The 27,275-nt window shown below is 40.8% G+C and overlaps 1 protein-coding gene across 1 annotated transcript in view; it reads left to right on the forward strand.

The window, feature by feature from the left end:
* The window catches only part of dph1 (diphthamide biosynthesis 1), a 71,675-nt gene that overhangs the window by 29,552 nt on the left and 14,848 nt on the right, over nucleotides 1-27,275 (forward strand). Inside the window, exons 4-8 of the mRNA XM_031286979.2 lie at nucleotides 11,626-11,747; nucleotides 16,541-16,695; nucleotides 19,082-19,203; nucleotides 22,843-22,911; nucleotides 23,596-23,752. Coding sequence (XP_031142839.1) covers nucleotides 11,626-11,747; nucleotides 16,541-16,695; nucleotides 19,082-19,203; nucleotides 22,843-22,911; nucleotides 23,596-23,752 — 625 coding nt within the window. The remainder of the gene's footprint in view (nucleotides 1-11,625; nucleotides 11,748-16,540; nucleotides 16,696-19,081; nucleotides 19,204-22,842; nucleotides 22,912-23,595; nucleotides 23,753-27,275) is intronic.

The raw sequence follows: 27,275 nt of genomic DNA on the forward strand, positions 1-27,275 counted from the left end.
TGTAGCTAAAACAGAGCTCAACACACAGGGTGAAAAGAGGAGCTGCAGCAATGTGCAGTACAACAAAAATATGGTGTTTTCTGAAAATTAAACCACATAAACCTATTCTGGTACAACCTCTATTTACAATTATGAACCTGAAAATGAGCATAATATGAGCACTTTAACTTTGATTCTTGCTGATTTAAGAATTGCAGACTTCACCTTTTTAAAGTAGTCCCTAAAACAGTATTCACACGTGGGCTTTCCTTGACCCCATGTTGTATGATTAAGGCTAAATAGGCAAATACATTGTTCCAGCCAACAACAGCATCTTCAAGGAAGCTTAAGTGTTCTGTTCTTGTAGAGGCACAATGGCACTTAATACCGCCATTATCTGTCCTCTTTGGTCCCTTATCCTGACTGCTGCCTTGATACCCTCACAGATCTGATAACCACTGTGTCAAACTAGATTTTGTTTTCTATATTGTGTTTTTTTTTTAGAGCTCCTTAGAGATTTGATCTGTTACTGGTTATAGGCTGAGCCTTGCAAAATCTGCACAGCAGTCACTTGTAATAACTGTTTGCACGTTTTGTTTATGTGAATTGGATTGCAGCTCTTTTAAGCATGCTATGCTGTGCAGTTTGGGGCTCTATCTCGATAAAGCTGTAGGCCTTTCTATAATGACCTATGGCTTAGGCTTTTGAATACATGCCATGACAAATATATTAGATACACTCACAGAAATGGCAGTAATGATCTTGTTTTTCAGGGAGTTAAAGGATTACTAATAGTATTACTGAAAAAATCTGTGTAAGCATCAGCCTGTACTCGCTGCCTCATGTCTCTCGATTTACTCATTCCTGCCAGATGTTCAATGACTGCAGTTAGAGTCATATTTTACAGGGGGTTTGTCTCCAAATGTTCTCTATGAAAAGCAACCCAGGATTCCTGTGTCAATATGACATTGAAATATAGTGAAATAAGTAAGGAGAGACATCGAGTGGAAGATGTACACAACGAGAGAAGGAGTGGAGGTCATTTAATCCTCCTGCCCAGTCCCCCTTGCCAAATTTATTTTTGGAGGGGAGCACTTTGTCAGGGTATTTTCTATGTTATATGTGCAGAAAGCAGATTATCAATATCAGATTTGCTAATATTACAAACCCGGCAGCAAACAGCTCATCTGTCTTACGTAGTCGGCATCCTCCTCCTCCTCCTCATTATCACCCCTCTCTCCTCTCTTTCTCTGTCCCCATCTTTTTCAATATTTCCCTCTCAGCCTCATTCAGAAAGCACTTCTAGTGTTCTCCCGTTCTGTTTTTCAACTCACGTGTTCTCTTGTTTTCCCTCTGTATCATCTACCACTCAACATTATCTCTTGCACTGGCCTTTAATTTTGCTCCTTATTGTGTGATTTAATGTTTTTTTTTCCTCATTTACCTAAACTGAACTCATGTAGGGAGGATATAATGACAGTTCTCTCTCTCTGCTGAGTCACCCTGCCACCTTTGGGAGAAGCCTCTTTTCCTGGGCCAATGTGCTCTGCCCTGTGCCAAGCCCACTCACAGACACACTGCTGGGGGCTGACGTCTGAAATGTAATGGAATAAAAGATGAGCTTTTGCCAGATGTAGGAAATAATTCACACATTTGTGTACAGGGAAAGGTGAGCTTGTGTCCGTGTGTGTATGTGTGCATGGTTTGAATTGGTATGCAAACGCACCCCATATGCTCATCTGAGCTGTCTGGCTGACGGTGTAGCAGTGGCAACTGTGCAAGAGCAGTGCTGCTGCACCCGTACCCACCTTGCTGACCTGCTTGTCACTTTGTTTCCTATGAGATCAGTCTGCTACCTCTGCTATTATTAGACTTCAGATATTAAAAAAAATCACTGGCAGCACAGTCGTGTGGACAGACAACCTACTGTGGAGTGTACTGCAAGGCACATATTCCTGCAACACAATGATTGATTCATTCACACCATTCAAATGTTTGCACATAAACAAAGGTCGTATAAGTACGTCTAGTTGTTTCTGTGTGGTATGGCATATAGCTGCACTGTTTTTTCTGACATTAATCAGCATGTTTGAAATATGTTTAAACTCCTGTGATGTCTTTGTGTTAAATTCTGTGTTCTTTTATTACCTTATTATTTATAGTACCATAATACAAGTCAAGTTAAAGCAGTGTCAAATGCCAACATTGGATACACTTTTAGTAATTGAAAATCTACTTAGATATAAGATGTATGTTCCCTCACCAAGCTAGCTATTGTTTGTATTTTGAAGCTTAGATTTGTACTATTTGAAGGACTTTGCAACCTGAATTAAATGACTCTACTTAGAGCCCCCAGTAAGGACAGTAGTTAATCAGTCCCTCCCGAAAAACGTGATTATGCAATCGCATAATTCAATGCATAATCAGCCAAAGTCCACATATTTATGCGGGGGCCGCATTTTTTTCAAATACGGCACACTTTCGCCGCATAAATTGCCGATTTCCACGCAAAATATGCGGGGCTTGCATGATTTCATAATCCCCGCATTTTCGTTGCAAAAAAGTCACATATATCTTAGCAGAAAGTTGAAAAATGTTGCGTTTACTTCACACAAGAGCAGCCATTTTCCCCTGTTGCCATGGGAACGTTATGAAGTGACGTAATTACGCGATGTGAACATCATCGAAAAGCTGCAAACCCCGCGATGAAGCCATGATGAAACCGCAGTTTTTGCAAGTTCCCGCAATTTTTGCAAGTTCCCGCAATTTTTGCAAGTTCCCGCAATTTCATCGCATAAAATTGCATAAATATCCCGCTTACTCCATCGCATTTCTTCAGAAAAACGTGCCGCATAATCAAGGATTTTTGCCCGCAACAATCACAAAAAAACTTTTTCTGGAAGGACTGGTTAATGAAGTTCTCACGAAACTTAAGATTATCTATGCTACTCTAACTATTCACCATCAACATAGTTAAAATGCATTTCATTGAGACATCTGTTGTGTTTTGAGCAATGGCAGAGAAGGTAGAAATTCTTTGAAGAAGAGCCAACTGGATCCGAGCAACACTTTAGATCTTTTTGAAACTTCTGACACTCCTCATTATATCACGAATAACAATGCATTAACTTTGCCCACTCAAGTTTGGCACATCCTATTCTCTTTATTTGGGAAGATCATGTCTTCATATCATACTGTAACAATGAGTGAAAGCAAAAGTGAGCTGAGATACTCACTGAGTGCTCCCTAACACACCAGGAGAAGCTGTCTAAGGTCCCACTAGGTCCTATAAACAGTATAAAGACAAAATGTGGGCTTAGTTAAGTAGTAAAGGAAGTGCACATTATGATACATAGTGACGACATTCTTCTTCCTTCGGATGCTCCCATTAGGAGTCGTCACAGCGCATCATCTGTTTCCATCTAGTTGGTATATGGAAATCTGATTTTATCATCCGCATATTTGATTTGGCTTAGGTTTCGCGCCAGACGCCCTTCCTGATGCTGTTGCCACAACAACTTTGTATTGGCTTATTGATAAAATAAACAGACAGTAAAAATAAATAGACAAATTAATATTGGTTTAGAAAGTTGGGAATACCAACTCATAAGAAAACTCAGCAGAAACTATCACAATTATTATAAGGATGCTCCGATCAATTAGGCAATAATTGGTTTCAGATGATAATTAGAAAGAACTTTTATGTATTTTTGTATTAATACAAAAAGGTGCATGCAAGGTTGTAGCTTAGCAACAACGTGATCTTAAAACAGACAAATGTTAGAAGATGTTGGAAATATTATTCTCAAGTGAACGATTAAGTTTACCAAACTGATACAGTGAGGAAAATAAGTATTTGAACACCCTGCTATTTTGCAAGTTCTCCCACTTAGAAATCATGGAGGGGTCTGAAATTGTCATCGTAGGTGCATGTCCACTGTGAGAGACATAATCTAAAAAAAAAAATCCAGAAATCACAATGTATGATTTTTTAACTATTTATTTGTATGATACAGCTGCAAATAAGTATTTGAACACCTGTCTATCAGCTAGAATTCTGACCCTCAAAGACCTGTTAGTCTGCCTTTAAAATGTCCACCTCCACTCCATTTATTATCCTAAATTAGATGAACCTGTTTGAGGTCGTTAGCTGCATAAAGACACCTGTCCACCCCATACAATCAGTAAGAATCCAACTACTAACATGGCCAAGACCAAAGAGCTGTCCAAAGACACTAGAGACAAAATTGTACACCTCCACAAGGCTGGAAAGGGCTACGGGGAAATTGCCAAGCAGCTTAGTGAAAAAAGGTCCACTGTTGGAGCAATCATTAGAAAATGGAAGAAGCTAAACATGACTGTCAATCTCCCTCAGACTGGGGCTCCATGCAAGATCTCACCTCGTGGGGTCTCAATGATCCTAAGAAAGGTGAGAAATCAGCCCAGAACTACACGGGAGGAGCTGGTCAATGACCTGAAAAGAGCTGGGACCACCGTTTCCAAGGTTACTGTTGGTAATACACTAAGACGTCATGGTTTGAACTCATGCATGGCATAGAAGATTCCCCTGCTTAAACCAGCATGTCAAGGCCCGTCTTAAGTTTGCCAATGACCATTTGGATGATCCAGAGGAGTCATGGGAGAAAGTCATGTGGTCAGATGAGACCAAAATAGAACTTTTTGGTCATAATTCCACTAACCGTGTTTGGAGGAAGAAGAAGAATGAGTACCATCCCAAGAACACCATCACTACTGTGAAGCATGGGGGTGGTAGCATCATGCTTTGGGGGTGTTTTTCTGCACATGGGACAGGGCGACTGCACTGTATTAAGGAGAGGATGACCGGGGCCATGTATTGCGAGATTTTGGGGAACAACCTCCTTCCCTCAGTTAGAGCATTGAAGATGGGTCGAGGCTGGGTCTTCCAACATGACAATGACCCGTAGCACACAGCCAGGATAACCAAGGAGTGGCTCTGTAAGAAGCATATCAAGGTTCTGGCGTGGCCTAGCCAGTCTCCAGACCTAAACCCAATAGAGAATCTTTGGAGGAGCTCAAACTCCGTGTTTCTCAGCGACAGCCCAGAAACCTGACTGATCTAGAGAAGATCTGTGTGGAGGAGTGGGCCAAAATCCCTCCTGCAGTGTGTGCAAACCTGGTGAAAAACTACAGGAAACGTTTGACCTCTGTAATTGCGAACAAAGGCTACTGTACCAAATATTAACATTGATTTTCTCAGGTGTTCAAATACTTATTTGCAGCTGTATCATACAAATAAATAGTTAAAAAATCATACATTGTGATTTCTGGATTTTTTTTTTTTTAGATTATGTCTCTCACAGTGGACATGCACCTACGATGACAATTTCAGACCCCTCCATGATTTCTAAGTGGGAGAACTTGCAAAATAGCAGGGTGTTCAAATACTTATTTTCCTCACTGTATGTTAATATCATTAATGTAAAATAAAAGCTCCAACCATACTGTTGCATATATGCGTGCCCCTGTGCTTTACACACAGCTAGTTTTAGCTAGTTATCTACCGTATAATTTACTAAGATGCCTTATTATAATACATTTCAATGACTATTAGGTATTGCCTTAATCTAATGCTAATGTGTGCCTGCCAAAGTAAACTTACATATTAACTGCTGCAGATCAATTATAAAATGGGAGAGATTTTGATCTCTCTGGCTGTATTCTGCAGGATATTCTCTTACTACTTACTACTACTTATTTATTTTATTAAAACCTATATGCATTTAAGTGTAATTTACTGTATATAAACACATCTTAGTGTAGATTCCTAATACCTCAAATGACATAATAGGTTGGCCTGACATGTAAAGAAACACATGGTAGCACTGTGTATTGTAAAAATACTGTACAATCTACAGGATGCTGAGATAGTCTGAAGTCCATCCCAGCATGTACTCAATGAGAGGCAGTGAAACAGTCTGGATAGATTTCCAATCCATCAGGGTCAACATATTCTCAATCCTGCTTGGCAATTTAGAGTCACAAATCCATTTCCATGTGTGCCCCTGGAGGCAATCCATCCACCCACCGGGAGAACATGCAGACTTAATGTACAAAGAGCTTTGGCTGAACTAAAACCTGAACTCTATTTTGTGAGATGATAGTGCTAACTACCAAGCTGCTGCCAGAGCAACATGTGGTTGGTTGCTGGTATTCCCTGCCATACTTTTACATAATTGTAATGACTTAATTACATGACAAATGCTCATTAAGTTCCATGAAAATTACCATTAGGTACCATAAAAGTACTGTGATATTCACCGTTGCAAGACTTTCATTTCATTTATCATTTTCTCACCCATTTTTCACTTGGCTAGCAAAGTTACCGGTGAACAAATTAAATCACATCAGCATAAGAAAGCGTGACATTTTGCTAATTGGATAAGCCCACCTGATGATGGCACATTACTGTGAAAAGTTCAATTGTCGCCAGTTTTTTTTCTCCTTTTTTTGTTTGTCAGGCTTGTTGACCATCCATACACTTAACAAGCAAATGTATAAATGCATTACAAGCAGCACTAATGCGGATTATGAGAGCTTGTTCTTCAAAATGGGCTTGAGCACTCCACACATCACTGTAGTGAAGCATCATAGAGTCATGAGAGCTTGTTATTTTGTTTTAACCACTGCTTCCTTTACATTAGCAGACCAGTAGGCAATCATGGGGGTAGGGAAGTCTTAACATTTCCCCTTCATTCCCAATTCTGCCTTGCCCTTGAGCAAGGCACATATCCCACTTTCTGGCACAGTGGAGAGGAAACCTAAGCCCAATCATAATGCCCATTGTAGTGCTGTGCAATACTGACAAAATCAAATATTGCAATAGTGATATGATTGATGTGTTACACTGTTTCGAATATTGACCAAAGCTGCATAGATGAACCGATTGATCGATTAGTTGTCATCTGTAATTAATCGCCAGCTATTTTGATAATCAATCGGTCTGAGTAATTTTTTTATGGAAAAAAATTCCAGATACCAGCTTCTTAAAGGTAGGTAGGATTGTGAAGATCCAGGACTTAGCCAAAAAATGTGAACATCGACAACTTCTCAGTCCCTCCCCCCTTTCCGCTAAAGGCCAAAACGTCTCCTAAGCCCCTCCCCCCACAAGGGAGAATAAATGCATGTGCATGAGCAGTGATTGACACGCAGTTACCCCCCCCCCCCCGGCCCTGATTGGTGCATCTGAACAGGGAGCGGTGGATTTTTGTAAATCACACTACAGGGTGTAGGTGGTGCCAGATGAGCTGGATTTTTTTTTAAATGACCTGCTTCATGTAGTTCTACTGGAACATAGGGTCAGTTTCAACAGATATGACAGAAAGTTAGTTTTAAAAGTAATAATTATAATGTGAATATTTTCTAGTTTCTTGACTCCTCTATGACAGTAAACTGAATATCTTTGAGCTGTGGACAAAAGAAGACATTTGAGGATGCCATCTTGGACTTTGGGAAACACTGATCGACATTGTTCACTATTTTCTGACATTTTATAGATCAAACAACTAATCGATTAATCGAGAAAATAATCAACAGATTAATCGACAGTGAAAATAATCGTTAGTTGCAGCCCTAATACAGACTATGGTGTTTGTGTTTTCCTGGAGCATTTAATCTAAATTATGGGTGTTTGAGAAAACAGTATTGTAGATACAATAGGTAGCAGTTAGACTGATTAACAAATTAGCATGGAGTGCAATGACAATTATCAAGAGGGCAAACTAGATATAGAAAATTTTCTGTCAGCCAGTTAAATTGCAAGAGTTTTGAGGGGAGTTTGGTATGGTGGCTTTTATTACTTGTTTGCAACAGTTTCATTTTGTGGCAGTGAGTCTTTGGTCTTTTTTATCAGCACATGGCTGATGTACTGCATGGCTACTGCTTCAAAACATAATATCAAAGTATCAAATATAGTGATTTTACGACTTCACAGTAAATGTGTTTTGCAAATGAATATGAATATCATTGATTTGTGTACATCTTGTACAGAGTTCTGTCTGCATGACCGCATGATTATCTGAAACACAACTTAAATTGAGAGATAATATTGTATTTCGCACCTTCCAGGTGTGGATGTTTACAAATATATGAATGTGAAGCACCGGTGCTTGTACTCCAGTCAGTCCACTTGAATAAATACAGATCAAAAACATCTGCTGTTGCAGAAATGTCCCCCCACCATCATACACGCGCTCCAACTGGGATTTTGCATGCAGAAAAATCCAGAGTCAATACAGTAAAATGCATCATCTAGCCTTGTTTGTTCAGCCAGCCGAATATAGCTGATATATGGACATTTTAAGAACAGCATACTGTGGTTTTCCATACAGTTTTTAGAAAAACTGTAAATATATGTACTTGTAAGAGCCTTTTAAACTGTAATGCTTTCTCAAACTGATAGGCCCAAGAGTAAAGCTGGGTGTCAGAGTGAAAATTACCTGCAACTTCCCACACTTCAAAACCCAGCAAAACCTTAAATCAACAGTTATTAAAATAGATGGTGGAATCCTTTTAATTAAATTCAGCCAAGTCATATTCATCAACAGATAAGTGTCACCGGCGACAGAATGGCTTTGTGAATGCTAATAGGAGCATTCGGAGGCAGGAGAGGTTTTTCATTCTCTTTGTCTGCGGCAACATCTCGTCATAAGGCACTGGTGCCAACAAGTTCCTCTTTTATGCCGGCATCAGAAGAAATTCCTGTCAAAGTCAGAAAAGTGTAGCATCTCCAGAGGACAGCAGCAGAAAGATAAATCTGTTTTCATGCGTATGCTGCCGGGCTAGGACAATAATGGTGCTGAATGAAATTCTATTTATTTTAAACATATCAGCTACTTAACCTGTTGATAAACAGTAAAACAATCAGCTGGCACTTAATCCATTGTCGTGTGTGTGCACACTCATACTGGGGTAGGTTTGCATTTGTATATTGCACTCCTAGATTTGTGTTTGCACACACCAGCACAGTGGTTTTTATAACAAAGATTCAGATCAGTGGGCAGTTTCTCACATTTTGAGCTGTATGCTATAGAGCTAATTAACAAGGGCTGTTAGGGAGTTCACAAGCTTCTCTGACATCTTAATTAGATCTTAATGACATTTTAGTTGGAATGGCTGAACTGAGTACCCTGAGATGAGGCAAAAACCAGTGCTGATATACTGAAGGAAACGGGAAAGTGACTGACACTAGAGACAAGTGCAAGCAGGAAGGGAGAGAAGGATGGATAGTTGAGGAGATGGAGAGAGGAATAAATGGAAATGAGGAGACATTGGAGGACATTTGTCGTCTATACAGTATGTACCCACCATTCATATAGTATGTCTTGTGTGAGATAGCGTGTTAAAAATAGGATTAACACTGATGCACTTTTCATTCTGATAAAAAAGAGAGGAAGTTCTCTGCGCTTCTGCCGACCTCAACAATCCGGTGCAACCAAGGCTGGACAAAAACGGTATAAAGTGACAAAACATCGCCGGTGCAACACAGATGTCTTCTCACTTGATAATTTTATTACTTAAGGTGCAAAACAGTGACTAACGTTTCGATGTAGAGTTACATCTTCATCAGAGTCCATTCTGTTGTTTCCTTTCTAAAGTTCTTTCATTCCATCTTACCTCTTTTGCTCTCTTCCAGTGAGATATGGGACTATACGTTGCCCAGTAATTACTCTGGCAATGTCCCAGTAGCATCGCATGTCTCTTATGGGCCTCTTAATCGGATTCTTAGCATTTATTACCATGAAATTTCAGCGTACTCAATCTGGAAATAACTAGATGTGCACTGCACTGCCAATGGAGATAACATGATAATGGTATTTCTGGCAGATAGATGGCTGATTAGATACAATCATTTTCTGTAGTGCTGTGTTTTGCATTGTAGATGATTCTGCATGATCTGCAGTGGATTGCAGGGAAAAGCCTCTCTGTTTTTCGGGTGGGCAGGCTGTGTTTTTTTAGCTGAAAGGTTGATGTATGTTTATGCAACTCCAAACAAAGTCCGTGTACTGCGATGAAAGAACAATGGACTGCAGTGAATTAGCAAACTAGTGCACAGGTCCACAGACCTCAAACCAGCCGTGTGATTGTATCATTTTTAGTAACCCACAATTTCCCTTCTGCTAACGGATGCATACACACGTGTACGCAGTAGAAAGAGACACATACCGACAACATCAAAAAACCTTGACAAGGGATAGGGTAATTGATTAAAATCTTCGAAGGCAAATATTTATTTAGCAGATGAGTTGCTCTGTCTGTTTTCCTGGGCTCAGCTGGCCTGCACTGCCCTTCACTTGAGATCAGCCATTAGAGGAGAAGGAAGAAAATTAAAGAGAGTGAAATAACATAGAAAACTAGGGGACGATGATGAGGAGCCCGGAGAGAGTGAAAACCAGAGATTACATCAGAGAAAATGAGGGAGGAAAGGCTAAATTGAAACTTTGTCTGAAGCCCGTTGTGAGGGCCAGAGAGGAATAAACACAGAGTGGATGTGGGTTGAAAGATTGGGCAGCAGGAGACACATTACTAAGAGTCTGCTGGTTGCTGCAGATGCTATTCTGTGTGCAGCCATGTCTGTTTATCACTTTCCTCTTCTCCCCAAGTCCTCGGTCTTATCTCTATTCTACCCCTTCTGTCCAGCCTAAATCTGTCAAAATAAAGCCACAAATACCTGGCAACAACCACCCCCTCTTTATCCATCTTTCCTCCCCTACAATGCCTTAAGCTTTTATTCATTTGCACTTCCTCCCTGTTAGTCTCAGCCTTTATTCATTTTACTTAGCCGTTATGGGTTTACTTAGCATTTTATTCGCCCATAAAGGGCAATAAAAGAAAGAGCTTATTTTTCTGTAGTGTGATCGGCAATTCATTCTAACAGATCTGGGTCCACAGATGTCTGTGTAATTTGGTAGTTTTCCTCTCAATAAGGCCATTTTTTTTTTTATTATTATTACCGGCGCAAAGTGGAACATGAGGCCCACGTGGTCTGTGCAACGCTCTCGCAATCTACTTGTGGAATAAAGCATCTAGGCTGAATAGTTTATTCTAATGTTGCAAAAACTGTTGCTGAGGCTGTTTCTCCTTCTCAGGCAGATGTGCTGTAAATCCAGGCCATAGATAGACAAGCCAAGGCCCCTACAAACTCTAATCTGCTTATGTGTACCAGTCCTAGCCCTCCTCTCCGACTGCTTCTTCCTTTTGTGGAGCCTCCTTTCAGTGGCCAGGCTGACTGATGACCTATTAACCCTCATCTGGCAGGGCTTTAACTACCAGACGGCTTGTGCCGCACTCAGGCCTTTGGCTGGCGGTCATGAGGAGCAAAAGAATAGCAGTGTGTCACTCTGATAAGCTGCGAGTCAGTCATTGACTGACAGTGCTGTCAGATACTATATAGTGTACTCTATCTGTAGCAAGTGGATAGGGATTGATCTTATTCAGCTCTCTCATAATCACCCTGTGCCTGGCATGCTTTTTATTGATCGCTATGGTAGCGAACAACTGGATGTGCATTATGGTCTGTGGCTGCACTGATTATTGTGTGTGTGTGTGTGTGTGTGTGTGTGTGTGTGTGTGTGTGTGTGTGTGTGTGTGTGTGTGTGTACATTCCAGGTTCACAGAGGCCGATACCATTGTGATGGGGGACGTGACGTATGGGGCCTGCTGCGTGGACGACTTCACCGCCCGAGCCCTGGGAGCTGATTTCATGGTTCACTATGGTCACAGTTGTCTCAGTGAGTCTTTTTACCTGTGTGTGTGTGCATGTTTGTCTGTCTCTCCGTCACTCTGCATGCTTGACTATACCACACAGAGGAACGTGAAGTGGGCGAGCATCAAGGACTCCCACCTACTGAAAGTAGGCTGCATGAAGAAGAAGTCAGAGACAGACCGACAGACAGAGCTATTGATCAACGGAAAAAACTAGTTAGTGCAGCCTACCCAGCTCTAGTATAGAGGCATATTAGACCTTTGGAGCCTGGACATCACATTTACCCAGCAGATCAATGGGGAACATGCATTAGTGGTGTCCTTTGAAAACCCCAAGAAGTTCTTGAGGACCTTCACCCTCGCCCCTGCTGTCTGTCTCTTGCAGGACATGGGAGGAAATGCTAAATCAATAGTTTTGATATATCGCTGCCAGAACAACCTCACCTCTCCCAAATACCAGAAATGACCAACAGAATTTTAATACACTGAAACGCTTTCTCTGTGTTGTTTTGGGTGCATTTGTGCGTGTGTGGTGTGTGTGCACTTAAATAATTTGATGATCGTAGAAGAATTATGTGATTGCATGCGTGTATGTTTACAAAAGAGATAAGATGTGTGCACATTCTCATTTGCACTCAGAATAACCTAAAGATAAAGGCACCAAAGATAAATTTGTTGTATGTTGTGAAGTTAGATCAGATATTAATTGATGGAGGAGATTCTCGAAAAATCTGTGTGTAAGGGTGTCAGTGCGCATGTGTTCCTGACCTTCATCACTCAATCATGAGAACATCATCTGCACTGTTGCCCAAGATGTCAGATACCTGTAGGAGATGAAAGGCAGTGTTCTGACTGACTCATAGAGAATGTTGTGGCAATTTTATAATCACACTCTGACAACGAAGAACGGGACCAAAAATCTCGGTAACACTTTACAATAAGGGTACATTATTAGCATTACTTAATGCATTAATAATCATTAATTAACCATTAATTACAGTTAAATAAGGCAGTGGTTCCCAACCTGGGGTCCGGGGACCCCTAAGGGGGGCGGCAAAGATTACAGGGGGGGCGCAAGTCTTTATCTGGTTTGAGGTTGAGGTAAAAAAAAAAAATATTTGCACATGTTAAAGAAATTATGATAATACACTAGAATATATAATGTATACAAAAGTCTGTATAAAAACTATATATTTTTGTTCTCGCTTAAACTTGTAGGCAGGCTACTTAGTAGGCCAAACCTCCGGGACCTCTTAACCTGGGACCCTTGCTGTCATCAGGTCAGCTGCTAGCTGCTATCATCCTCGTTTTTCCTGCCACCACGGCATCACTATTTTATGAATGAAACATGGCGGAGAAACGTAAAAGTGCTGATAACTCCTCTGTATCAAAAAAGAAAGTAAGGGAAAGTTACCTCAACTTCGGTTTAGGAGGGGGGGCTCAGCTTTTCTTAGACATAAGTAGGGGGGGCGCCAAGGAAAAAAGGTTGGGAACCACTGAAATAAGTTGTCTAATAAACATTTATAAACAATGTTCATGTTTTTTCATGTTAACTAAGGTATTAATTGATGCATTATTTACTATTAGTTAATGCCTTAACTAATTGTTAATTACAGTTAACTAAGGTGTCTATTTTAACATTAGTTAATGTACTAATAAGCCTAAACTGGAAATAACTGCTAACTAAAGTGTTTAAATGTTAACTAAGGTATTGATTGATTCATTGTTTAATGGTTTGTATGATGCTATTTACATTAGTTATTACAGTAATAAGCATCACTTAACAGTTAATCATACAATATTAAACATTAGGTAAATGTTAACAGACTTGTTAATTAAGGTATTTCCTAATATTACTAGGTGGTTGATAAAGATGTTTGATAGCATGTATGTCTTAAGGTTCATAGCCAAGCCATCTCATTATGAGAAAACTGTTTTTATTGTTTATTTACGGGTTATGGTTGTCCACTTACTTTTGTCCACTATATTTGTCCATCCTCCTCTTCATGTAGTCTTCATGTAGACATTAACTTAAAGTCCAACCTATTTGAATTATTGTGCATGCTATATAAGCCATATAACCCGTACGGACAAGTACCTAACACTAGATCTGTTTTACGTTTCAACAGTAGACGGTACTCTTCAATGTATAGCCATGGATAGCCATGCGCTGAAACAAGCTGAAAAACCTTTTTAGTCCTTACCGCTCCATCCAGCTCTCTGTATTTTCTCTTCACCGACGATGCAGAGGAACGTCTGCACCAATCGTGGACTGCAATGTTTCTAGCTCCACCTTTTAGTATCGATCAGTGTGCTATAGTAGGTACATCAAAACAGAGGGGTAACGATACAACAGGATGGAATGGAGCGGTTCAATTGATAACATCCACAACTTTTGACAATGGAAACGCAAAAATAACTGTTCTAATGTGTAGTGAACTTAACTGAACTGAACTGGACTCCTTGGTGGAAACAAGGCTTTAGTTTATGCAATCAGGCCAATATTTGTTTAATCAAAGGTTAGATTGTAGAGGATTCAGCCTGATCAAACACAAGGAAAGTTTAACATGATTACATGTGTATGATCAAAGGTAATTTCATTCAAAGGTTACATTATACAGGATTCAACATGATCAAACACAATTTCCCTTACAAGAACCTGTCTCTCCTGCACCTCTTTCATTTCCTCTGCTGTATTTGCTTTTGTGAATACTGTTGCCATCTCATCTTTTGTCATCATAACAGCACCTCCGTCTAGTGCAGGGCAATATGGGCCACATCATAAAACCATGTTCTTGTATGTTTTCAAGTTAAAATGACATTTGCTGAGATAAAGGATGGGGAATTTATTTAACATTATTGATGTTTAAACAACATTTTTATAACTGAATATCTGACAAGTCTGAACCAAAAACACCAAGATAAGAAGGAAGTGAGAGTGTGTTGGCAAGAGAGACAGGAAGCAAATATACAAAATTAGACTTAGAAGACTTTCTCAGATGTCGGGCTAGCTGCCCGGTATTGCTGTTAGTAATACTGGACCTTCTTCTACATTACAAGCAGATCCTCACTATTTTGGTGGCATGACTCATTTTAGAAGAGCTTTGCAAAGCAAAACAAAACTTACCCAAGGTGCCAATTTTAGTTTCAGCTAGTGTTATTGAAGTGGACCAGCAGGACGCTTGGGTTTAAATAACAGGCCAAATAATTATGGGACTCAAGTCTTTTTTTCACCCACAGAACACTGCCATTATGACTACCCTCTGTTTTCTCAAGGGCCATCTCAGGCTTACGACAAATGTCTAAGGTTGTACTGCCACAAATTGGTCATAGATCAATTAAGGCACCAAATGATTGCTGTACTGTATTATTTATGAAGTTGTCCACAAGCACCTGATAGTACATATTGATTTGTAAACAAGCCATTTGTAAATAAGCCAGTATACCATTATATCAAACCTTTTGTTAGTTCCACTTGCTATAAATGGGCATGCGTATTTGTTTACAATGAGCTGCTGTGCTTAGTGACCTTATTGCTAGAACACATAGATGAGTAAAACCACTGATGGGGCATGTGAGTCCTGTCCATCTCATTGACTGTGTCTCTAATTGCAGCGTCTAAGTGCTCTCAGGCTAGCATGCTAATGTGAACACAGATCGATGTCACTTTTCTTTGCCCTTTATGTTTTGGGATTGCCTATAAACAAGCATCAGACCGCTGTTAGTTTCAGTCTGGATTTTTACTCAACTCCTCCAGTCCTTTTTAGTCTCATGATATATTTAACTCATTGGTTTCTCGCTCAACATGTGCCCTGCAGCCAAGCCCACTTTTTCTAAATCCTTATCCATCTCCTTCCCTTCCCTCTCTGCTGAGATGTGAGCCCTTCATCACTTCTCTTGCCAGTTAATTGACAACACCCCCACCCCCCCACACACACTCAGAGTATCCTATTCCTTTTTCCTTTCCTCTCTTCCATGCTCTATCTTTTGGACTTTATACAGTACATTAGTATATTGCCTACCCCTACCTCCAAATTAGATTTCCAGCTATTGTTTTCCAGCCTCTTTTCTTTGGAATTTCCCGTTCCTCGCTCCTGGTCTCACTCCCATCTGCCTTCAATCCTTTGTAAAGAAGTGTATCTCACACATCTTCCGTCTCTCCTTGTCCCCCAATCTCTATTCACAATTTCTTTTCTGCTTTCTTGCCGTTCTTTGCTCCACTATGTCTCTCTCGATGTTGCTTTAATCTAGGCCATCAAGTAAGCTGCACTCGCTCATAAAACATTTGCACCATAATGGGCCATTTGCTTAATCATAACAAAAAGAAGTCCCCTTGTTACTGATCTCCAAATTAAATTGAACACAAGAGGAAGAATAATTATGATGATCAACGCAAACGATAATTTTCCTTTCTTATCCGAGCCCTTTCCCCCCATTTACTTGGACTCTCGCCTACTTTTTTTCAGCATCTAACTCACCACATCTCTAGCTACCTCTCTTAGGCCCGGGCTTGTAGTAAATGGCCTGTAAAATGAATGGCATTAATAATAATTGCATGTGTCCCTCTCCTTCCCTAAATAATTGAGGTTTTTGCATCAGTTCCTGCATGTGCTGAAGATTCACGCTGTATGAGTTTCAGTTCCATCACACGGACGCCTACTGAGATCTATATATGTGCATGTACTGTGTTCCTGTATCGCTGACCATGTGCTGTGTGTTACTGTTTGAGCCACCATCAATAGTGTATACACTGCAGGCTTACCTGACATAACAGAGTGAATTATTTATCTGTCTTTCTTTTGTTTTTGTCTTCCTGCAGTCCCCATAGACTCCACAGCAGGTATTAAGATGCTGTATGTGTTTGTGGATATCCAGATGGACAATGCACACTTCCTGGACACGGTCAAGTTCAACTTCCCTCCTGGACAATCTCTGGCACTCGTCAGCACTATTCAGTTCGTTGCAGCCCTGCAGGTGATTAAGCACTGGGTCTGTCTGATTGTGTGTATATGCGGGTGAGTGGGAGGCGGCCGAGGTAGAGTTGTTCTGTATCTTTACCTGAATGATCCTTGTGTGTATTTTCTGTTTTACCCAAGTATTTTTGTATGTACAGTATAGGAACTCACACACACACACACGCATGTATACTTCTGTGCATTTGTACAGTATACTTTATCCGGTTCCTGGCTTTTATGAACAAGCTCACATTCCACACTCAAGCTCAGTTCAAGTGTGGGTTTGTCAAATCCGACAGCAGTTATTTTGGATTTGAAAGGTGGAATGAACTCGGAAGGCCTCTCGGTTCAGCGTCGTGCTCAGCTCTGCTCTTTACATAAGCAGTGGCAGCAGCTATAGTATTAAGCTTGAACATTTTTTTTTTTTTTTTTTTTTTTTTCAGACTCGCTGCCTCTCTATAATGCATTTAGCTACTTTCATTTGCTATGTTGCTCCAACACCACTTTGGGCCTTCACTAATGTAACCACTGTTATTTTTACACCACACTCTGCCCATGTGGGTTATATTTTATGTTGGGGTGTTTGAGTGCATCCATGTGTAGGCTATATGTGTGCACATATGTCTCTGTGTTTGTAGTTGTGTATTGTATGCATGTCTGCCTCCATCTCACTCATGTCTTATAGTGTGTAGGCCTGTTGAGGTCACACAGTATGGGCGGGAGTTCACCCATATTCCCTGCCTTAAATGAGCCTTAAATCGTTCAATTTATCACTCCAACTCCAAGCACTCTAACTCTTTCTTTTGTTGTTGTAATTGTTTGCTCTCTTATCTTCTCACTTTGCTTAAATGAAGGTAGGTGTTTGATAGTTTGATTTCTTAAAGTGCTTACACACCAACCAGATGGCCGACCGTCGGCAGAAAAGCCAGTTGGACTGATCAGTCGGGTCCCCGAGGTCCAAAAAAATGCCTCAAAACACACTGAGGCGACGCCGACTTGAGCGTACGCTCTGCGCGTGTGCAAAACGTAATACGTCTCCATAGCAGCAGGTGGCGCTTCTCTGTATTGTTTCCCAGAAAATGAAAACCGGCAGCTGATAGGACGAACGCGTCTAGTGGGTCTTTTTTCTCCGGAAATTCACAGCGAGACTGTCATGGCGGCTTGTTCAGAATACAATCTCATATTGTACTAAAATACTTCACCGAAATGTGTTTCTGAAAACATTTTAAGCGAGAAATAGGCCATGCAGTTGCTGAATCTGTCTTCATTTCAGATCGACAAAGGTCAGTTTAAAAGATTTTCGTCACAGATTTTGAGCGGATTTCTGGGTGAGTCCCGACAGCCCTGTCTAAGACTGAACATGTCGGGTCGGCCAACATGAAGGCCGACGGCTCCTCGGACGGACGACGGCACGGAACACACCGAACAGAGTCGAGTCACCGACCTCGCCAGACGGTCCGACGGCCGATAATCGGCTGTGTGTGTCAGCGCCCTTACTTGAGTATTGCAGTGCTGTTTTCAGAAAAATATTTATTTCCCTTGTTAATGTGTTGATATTCTTCTTATCTACATCTTTTCACATTGTTATTAATTCTTAAGACATGCCACGTGGTCGACATTTTCTTTGTCAGTGCTCAGCAGAATCATGAATCCATACATTTAACCATGAGTGGCCACATTGGGAATCAAAGTTAAACATGATCCATTCAGGATCACTCCCGGGGCACATTTTCAGTGTAACCTTTGACCTTTCTCATTCTTTGCGTCATTGCCTTCTCTCTCTGTTGTTATCTATTCTTTAATACCAAGAAAAAAGGAGGGCAGCCATCAAATGGAGAAAAGTTACAAAATTGTGTTAAAAGTTCTCACTTTTTCCCCCTCACAAATACAGACACGCAATGGCATAAAGAACACAAAAAGGCTTGGATCATCAGCCACTCTTTTCAAGCTTGGCACATCGAGATGTTTATGCTGACACGTCTCTAGAAAAAGCAGGAAATGACAGCATAAATAAGCTCTAACATGAGACCTTAAATACAGAACAATAATAGGAGGATTTCACAATTGATGAAGAGTATTGTACATGTGATCCTCTAATATAACAAGTTGGAACACAGAAAGGTAGCCCACTGATCCAATAACTATATTAACATTTTCCTGCATTTGATGACTCCCCTTCTTTTATTCAAAAGAAGAAGAAATGTGGCTTACACTTTTTTGCTGGTCTTAGTACAAGATGTACAAGTCTTGAATGGCATATAAGGGTTACTTTAAGACTGTACCTCATAGCTCTCTTTTTGACAGGCATTCCAAACCCAGAGCTACACTAAAACAAGGGAAAGGGTGAGCTCGCCAAAAATGTGAATCTCTAACGGTCTTTCCTTCTCCCTTCCTCCATGCTGCAGGCTGTGAGTTCAGCCCTAAAGCCAGAGTATGATGTGCTGGTCCCACAGTGTCGACCTCTGTCACCAGGAGAAATTTTGGGCTGCACCTCCCCTCGCTTGGACCGCCATGTCAATGCCATAATGTAAGAAACCTCCGTCCTCCTGCCTCACAGTTTCTTCCCAGGTCTTCCTTTCTTCCTGTTAGTTAGTTAGCGGATATATCAGGATAACACCATTGACATCAGCCTTGACTCATCCGGAAACCCCCCTCCCGCTCCAGGTCACATAATTACCCCTGCCATTGCCATGCCCACCCATGTGACATAAGGCATAATCAGTATGACATCACACCAGTCACACCTGACATAGCTAGCTGTGACAACTAGCTGTGTCTGTGTGCTTCCGATCAGGCTTCTATTACATCCAGCCAGGAACAGCCAGATGCTGATCCAGAACGGCAAGGCTAAAAATACCTTCACGCTGTGCTAAGCATTGAATTGTGTAAAGCCAGACAGACACGGCCACTTTTGGCTGTTTCAAACCAACCACAACACATCCACACACTCGTCAATTTTCTATGTTTCAAAAGAAGTGTTTTCACAGGGTATGACACCTACTGTGGCACATTCATGGTGAAAAATTGATAAAATGTGCAACGTGTCACCAATTGTCTGTCCAATTGTTTCAGCTTGTCTGATTGCCTGTTCATTTCCTCTAAAGGGGAAACAGATAATGATAATCCTAAAATCCTAAAATACTAGCTCCTCTGTGTCATCAACATAAACACTGTGCATGTGAGACTTGTCAAAGTGAGGCTTATCCTTCCTGTACTGCAGGGAGGAGAGTGCTCTGGCAGAATAACATGTTCAGGCAACAAACACCTCCGCAACCACTTTGTGTGTATGCATCTGGTGCAGCTCTACAGTAGAGAGAATCCTATGCTCTGCTCTTTGGTGCACAGTGAGTTGAAGTATTTCCCCCAGGTAAAATAATAATATCTAGGTGTATCACCCGGCATGTCTGATCCGCACACATCTAGTGTTAGTCCATGTGATTAAAACCTCCCAGTGCATGAGATTAAAATGGCTTCACAAGGACAAGCTTTGCTATATGCATAAGTCAGGCCCTTTGGGAGACAAAAGGTGTGTGTGTGTGTGTGTGTGTGTGTGTGTGTGTGTGTGTGTGTGTGTGTGTGTTTCTTTCTTACATAGTGTGTGTCTTTGTGTGTGTGAAATAAGTTGAAGTGGAAAGGTTAGGGTGTGCTTCACTTTCTAATCCAGTGTGCATTGTTTTCGATGTGCGAGTCGGGGTTTGTAGTGGTGTGATGGCAGAGACACACGATTAAGCTGCCTGAGAGTTTGTATGTCTCTCTCTTTATCTATCTATCTATCTATCTATCTATCTATCTATATCTCTATCTCTTCACACACACATTCAATACACATGTACAACATGCAGATGTGGTCAGGACTTCATACTTCCTGAAGTGAGCTGGATCTCCCTTCTCTCAATTTTATTCATAAACCTTAATGGAAGAACTTTTATTAAGTTGTGAAATCTGTATCCAAAGCTTAATCACTGTGTAGTTTCCCTCTATTAAAAAGCTTCCATTTACCTTTAATGAACCTAATGTATCACTATGAAAGTGTTGACAGTATCCACTATCTCAGCAGCACAGAACAAGTTGTTTTTAAGAGTGCATGGTTTTGTTCATCAAATTTTAATAGTACAATAAATGAATATTTAACACCAGGTTATATTTCATTAATTAAGAATAAGTCAGTGCTCCTTTTTAAAAGCTGCATTGAAAAGAGCTATGATCAGTCGACCATTTCTACCTGCTGCCTCCACTCAGTCAATATAACAATATAAAGATGTGAATGTGAAGATATGGTGTTGCATAACGCAAAGCATTACCATTACAGGGAGAGCATTTTTCAAACAATAGAACACGGATGGAAGGACTGTGATTGTAGTGAGAGCTAAAGTTGAGCACACCAGCCTCTTAAAGCTACAGAGAGCTACTGTACGTGAAGGCCTTGGATGTTAGGGTTGGGTACCTTTCGCATCTGAACCAATATCAGTACCGATACCAGTACCTGAAATTCGGTTCCTGGTACCCAACGGTACTTTTTTCGGTACTTTCCCTCTGTAACTACAAAAAAATAATTTCAGTTGCAAAAATAATTCCAAACGTATTTATCCTATTTACTTAGAACATTGTTATTTATTTAAAATATTTTACACTGACAGAAATTAAATAAAAATAAAACCCCTCCCTCTCTCCTCCCAAACCCATCCCTACAACCTATTAAATTGAATAATTATTCAACTTTTATTCTTGTATTTGTATATTATTCTTTTTTAGCCTGTTGTATTTTCATCATGACCGTTTTTAATTGCTCTTCAATGTTTCATGTAAAGCACTTTGAATTGCCTTGTAATTAAAAGGTGCTGTAGAAATAAAGTTGCCTTGCCTTACAACCTCAGCCTGTCAGTCAGTCCCCAGGGCATAGAAACCACTGTTGTACCTGCTCGTCTCAGAGGAAGTGTAACGTCAACAGCACCGCGACTGCTTTTGGCTCGCCATTAATATATCACAGTGAATGGTGTCTGCGTGAAGTTTTGAAACCGCTTTATCTGCATTGCCATGACTCACTGTGACTTCAACAAAACAGCAGAGCCGACGTAGTTTGCTCCGTCCGCACCTCTGCGTGTGCGTGTGGGAGCTCCACTCTCTGTCAACATGCAGAGAGGACAGATAAGCTTGCGCTTACGCGCTTTCAGTACCGAAATTTGGCACCATTTGATTTTATGTGAACCAGTACTCGGTAATACCGACGTGATTCGGTCGGTATCGGTAAAAGTACAGGGTTCGGTACCCAACCCTATTGGATGTCGCTAAGCAAAGAAAAGCAATGCAACAGAGGATCTGCTCGTTTTCATTGTGTATTGTCGATGAGTGTTATTTGTGACACACACATGCATATACATGTGCGCTTTCACACACACACACACACACACACACACACACACTCACACACACACACACACACACACACACACACACACACACACACACACACACACACACAAAGGCATTTAAAAATAAAGTCCTGGCTAGACATGTCTCCAGGACGCCTTCATGGCAAACAACCCACAGCCCGTTCCAAGCTGTTCTAAACACCGACCAATTAGTGGATTTAATTGCATATCCTGTCTCAGTAGGCCTACTGAGAGTGTACAGTAATGAGGAGGGGCACCGACCTGAGCCCCCTCACACTAACAGCAGGATTCTTCTCAGCCTGACCCTAGGAGGGGAGTTTATGTAAGACTGTTCTGCCTGAGCTTGTTGTTTTCCGGCACCTACATGCCTTTGTGTACCTATGGGTTGTGAACGCTGCCTCCGCTCGTGCTCTGGTGAATCCCCAGCACCAGACCCTGGGTTAATTGGAAGGGCTTGCATTCTCTGTAAACAGCATGCTCCAATCGTTAGGGTCATGTTCCCGGACAGCAGATATGGGCAGACCCTCCTCCCCAGCCTCAGGCCTTCTGCCTGGTAACACTTTGGTCTTCTGTTGAAGAGGCTGCAAAGAGGAATGGATTTCAAAAGAGAGCGAGAGAGAAAAAGCTGGTTGAGATCTTAGGAGAATAGTAGGCCAGTATTTATTATGGTTGCACATTGAATTGTATTGTCTAGAGGGGATTTCCTTTGCACAAATATGTTTTCTTCATGTCTTTGTTTTCCCTCTAACATCGAATTACTTGGTGTTTTGCTGTAGTTATCTAGGAGATGGAAGATTTCACCTGGAGTCGATCATGATCGCAAACCCAGACATCCCTGCCTACAGGTATTGTGAAACAAAATGACACCATTCGTCATCGAATAGTTTAGTTTCTGTGTGAAAATATAATTGTAGTAACTTAGCATTACAGCTTTAATGCTATTCACCCAATTTTGGAGCAGCAAACTAAGGAGAAAAGTAAGCTATTTTTATTATTATTATTATATGTTATTATTTAAATATAATAATGTGATGACCTATTAAGGTCCTCAGAAAAAATGTTCTTTGCATATAAAAGGTATTTTATAATTCTATTCAGATTAAATAATCACTTGCCGTCATCATCACTCACCGTATTGCAGTGTCATGATAACAGTTTGTGAGGATGAAGTTCTGTTTTGATGAGGTCTTGTTTGTATGCAAAGTGAAATTGTGTCGTTATAGACACATGCACTGCTGCACAGATCACAGGTCTCTCTCATAAACAAGATTCTAATCTCAGGTGAACCCCTTGTACCGGAGAAAAAGAGATTAGATGCTCAGAAATACCTTCATTTTTCCTAAGATACACTACCTCTTGTCATACTTGATGGCTTTTCATGATTGGATTTTTTCATCTTTTCTTGCATGTCTGTCCTCAAGGTAGATACTTGAACAATAGTTGTTAATGTGTTTGTCTGTTTTTTTTCCTACACACATTCCATTCACATCAGTGAGTCTTTGCCTTTTTCTGTCTGTGTTTGTACAAAGATATGACCCCTACAGTAAGGTCTTCTCCAGGGAGTACTATGACCACGAAGCCATGCGTGCCTTAAGGTTCCAGGCTATTGACAAGGCTCGATCCGCCCAGAGATGGGGCTTGATCATGGGCACGCTGGGCCGCCAGGGCAGCCCCAAAGTCATGGAGGTGAGAGTCTGCATCCTCATTTCAACAGTTTACATGTCCTAAGGCTACTTGTGCAATGGCTTGTGGTGACATGAAGTACTGATAGGACAAGTAGTCTTCACGCTGGGAGCTTGTTATTTCACATTTAGAATGATGCAGCCAAACAGCCATAGAGCGTTCTATCCTTGATCTGGCTGTTGGCTGCACTGTAGTGTAAGTGGGGATTTAAAGCGCTCATATTATGCTCATTTTCAGGTTCATAATTGTATTTAGAGGTTATATCATCATTCCGCTACAGAGTGAGACATCTCACTTCTGTTCCATCTTTGTTGGCAGTCGCACATGTGCAGTAGCTAGGTAAGGACTACTAGCCAGTCAGAAGCAGAGTATGAGGGCGTGCCACGCTAGCAGCTAGGCGAGCATTATAACGTGTGTTACAAAGTGATGCACGTTCGTAACGGAAGTAAAGGCTGGACAACAATAGAGCTGTTTGGAGCGGTTTGTGAACAGAGTTTTCTGTTCGAGATGGTAAGTCCCTTTGGGGTGGACTTTGGGCTTTTTCACTTTGTAAACCTATAACGTGAACAAAAAAAGATATACAGTTGTGTTCAGAATAATAGCAGTGTGTTTAAAAAAGTGAATAATGCTCAAAATCCTTAGAATAGCTTTTAATTCCATAAAATCAATGCATTGGGAACACTGCACATTCAATTCCAAATCAAAACATGACCAAAATTGATCAAGTTTGTGTTATACCTTTACAGAAAGTGAAGAAAAAGGAATATTAGGCTGTTCAAAACAATAGCAGTATTTGCATTTTTCGTTACAAACTCAAACATTTACTTTATAAACTGAAAAAATGTCTCAAGGGTTTACTTTACTTTTTATCACTGCACTAATATTTAGTTGCATAACCATTATTTCTGAGAACTGCTTCACGTCTGTGTTGCATGGAGTCGACCAACTTCTGGCACCTGTGAACAGGTATTCCAGCCCAGGACGACTGAACTACATTCCACAACTCCTCTGCATTACTGGGTTTTGCCTCAGAAACAGCATTTTTGATGTCACCCCACAAGTTTTCTATGGGATTGAGGTCTGGGGATTGGGCTGGCCACTCCGTAACATCAATCTTGTTCATCTGGAACCAAGACTTTGCTCGCTTACTGGTGTGTTTTGGGTCATTGTCTTGTTGAAAGACCCATTTCAAAGGCATTTCCTCTTCAGCATAAGGCAACATGACCTCTTCAAGTATTTTGATGTATTGAAACTGATCCATGATCCCTGGTATGCGATAAATAGGCCCAACACCACAGTATGAGAAACATCCCCATAACATGATTTTTGCACCATCATGCTTTACTGTCTTCACAGTGTACTGTGGCTTGAAGTCAGTGCATGGGGGTCGTCGGACAAACTGTCTGCGGCCCCTAGACCCCAAAAGAACAATTTTGCTCATCAGTCCACAGAATGTTGCACAATTTCTCTTTTGGCCAGTCAATGTGTCCTTTGGCAAATTTCAACCTATTCAGTACATGTCTTTTTTTCAGCAATGGGACTTTGCGGGGGGTTCTAGCTGATAGCTTTGCTTCACATAGCCTTCTTCTGATCGTAACAGTACTCAAAGGTAACTTTAAGTCTTCTTTGATTTTCCTGGAGCTGATCATTGGTTGAGCCTTTGCCATTTTGGCTATTCTTCGATCCATTCCAATGGTAGTTGACCGTTTTTTCCCACGTCGTTCAGGCTTTGGATGCCATTTCAAGGCATTTTTAAATCATTTTGGCTGAGCAGCCTATCATTTTCTGCACTTCTTTATATGTTTTCCCCTCTCCAATCAACTTTTTAATCAAAGTCCGCTGTTCCTCAGAGCAATGTCTGGAACGACCCATTTTGCTGAGTATTTCAGTGTGAAATGCACTATAACCAGCATGCACAACATTTGCTTCCTTCCTTAAATATGGACCATAACTGACACCTGTTTCTTCACAGAATCAATCACCTCACTAATTGAACACAACATTGCGATTATTTTGAACAGGCCTCTTTCAATTACAGATTAAATTACACAGAATGAACAGCATGCATGTCATGACTGTTGGGTCTGTTGGTTTTCTATGACTCTACAACACTTTTTTTATTATTATTTGCCATGTAGAAATATCACTTCTACCAAAAAATTTGATTTATGAGGTTAGTGATGTTGGACTGCTATTATTTTGAACACAACTGTATAACACAATAAAGGAAAGGGAAAAGGCCAAAAAGCATAATATAAGAATTAATCATAAATTAATATTCAAAAGTAAACAATACTCTTTTTGTCACTCAAAATTGTGTGTGTGTGTGTGTGTGTGTGTGTGTGTGTGTGTGTGTGTGTGTGTGTGTGATGCTGGTCCATTAGTGTGTTGAGTAAAAAACTCAGTCTTTGCAAGTACCAGCTATTATGCATTAGCATGCACACAAGTCTGTCTGGGGGTAGTGATTGATCGACCTCTCTGGTCACTCCTAACCCACTGCTTCTCCTCCTGCTGCTTTCCTCTCCACTGCCCGTTCTCCTTTTTCTTTCTCCTTTGTTTTGTATGACATCTTTTAGTTTTTTTTCTATATTGTTGTGTGTTTTGAATTTGTTTATTAGCGTTGTCTTCTTCACATAATCATGTCTGTAATTAGTATAGATATTGCAGTATGGTAGAGTGCATTGACCTTTTAGATGTAAAAAGTTTAAAACCACCCCACGTAGGTTCCGTCATTCGGTATACACTCTTAGGCTTATATTGGTGCTCTGATCCTATTTGTAAATATCCAGACTTGAAAGATGAAGTTAGCATTGATTTAAGAATGTCAACCAGAGAGCAAAAAGTTATATTTTAGGCTGGCAGGAGAGGATGGATTAAAAAGGGGATTTAAATAAAAAGACGGACCAGCTCTCCCATAGTGATCTTTTGAGATTAAGGAGTACAGTGTAAGATAACCTCTCCAGTAGGGGGACAGAACTATCTCTGATAAGAGCACAGTTGTAGAAATGTCTCATGATACTCCCAAGGACAGTGGATATCAGCAACTTTCATACCTTTATCTCACCAAAGGACCATTATGGGATTTCTTCACTTGGTTTGGCTGCCTTCTGAATAACACCTCAGTACAAATGCCTAAAACTTCAAAGGCAGAGACAGCAAGGGAGAAGAGTTCCTTGAACTGGCTAAACAATTGTATGTATTGATACTGTATGCTATATAGGCCTGGTGTCTGGGCTGATTGTAAAATGTTAGACAAAGCTGAGGGCTTTGGCGCGCTAAACCCTTGCTGGAAAAACATGGTTGAGCTCACCTCTACACATAGCATCAATTCTGGAGCCAAACTCCTGGCTAGGCATTCAGAGTTGCATAAAGTGAAAGATGCCAGACATGGGTGGGGACACTCACCCCGGAATTCCACCATGCCCAGATGTGCCGCGTTCCGGCTTTCAGGAGCATCTCAGAATCAGAGTGTTTTGCCTGCCCGACTCACAGATTCTATTGTTTCGGTAATTTTTCCAGCATATTT

This window comes from Sander lucioperca, chromosome 5 (genome assembly GCF_008315115.2).
Source record: "Sander lucioperca isolate FBNREF2018 chromosome 5, SLUC_FBN_1.2, whole genome shotgun sequence".
Taxonomy (NCBI): Eukaryota; Metazoa; Chordata; class Actinopteri; order Perciformes; family Percidae; genus Sander; species Sander lucioperca.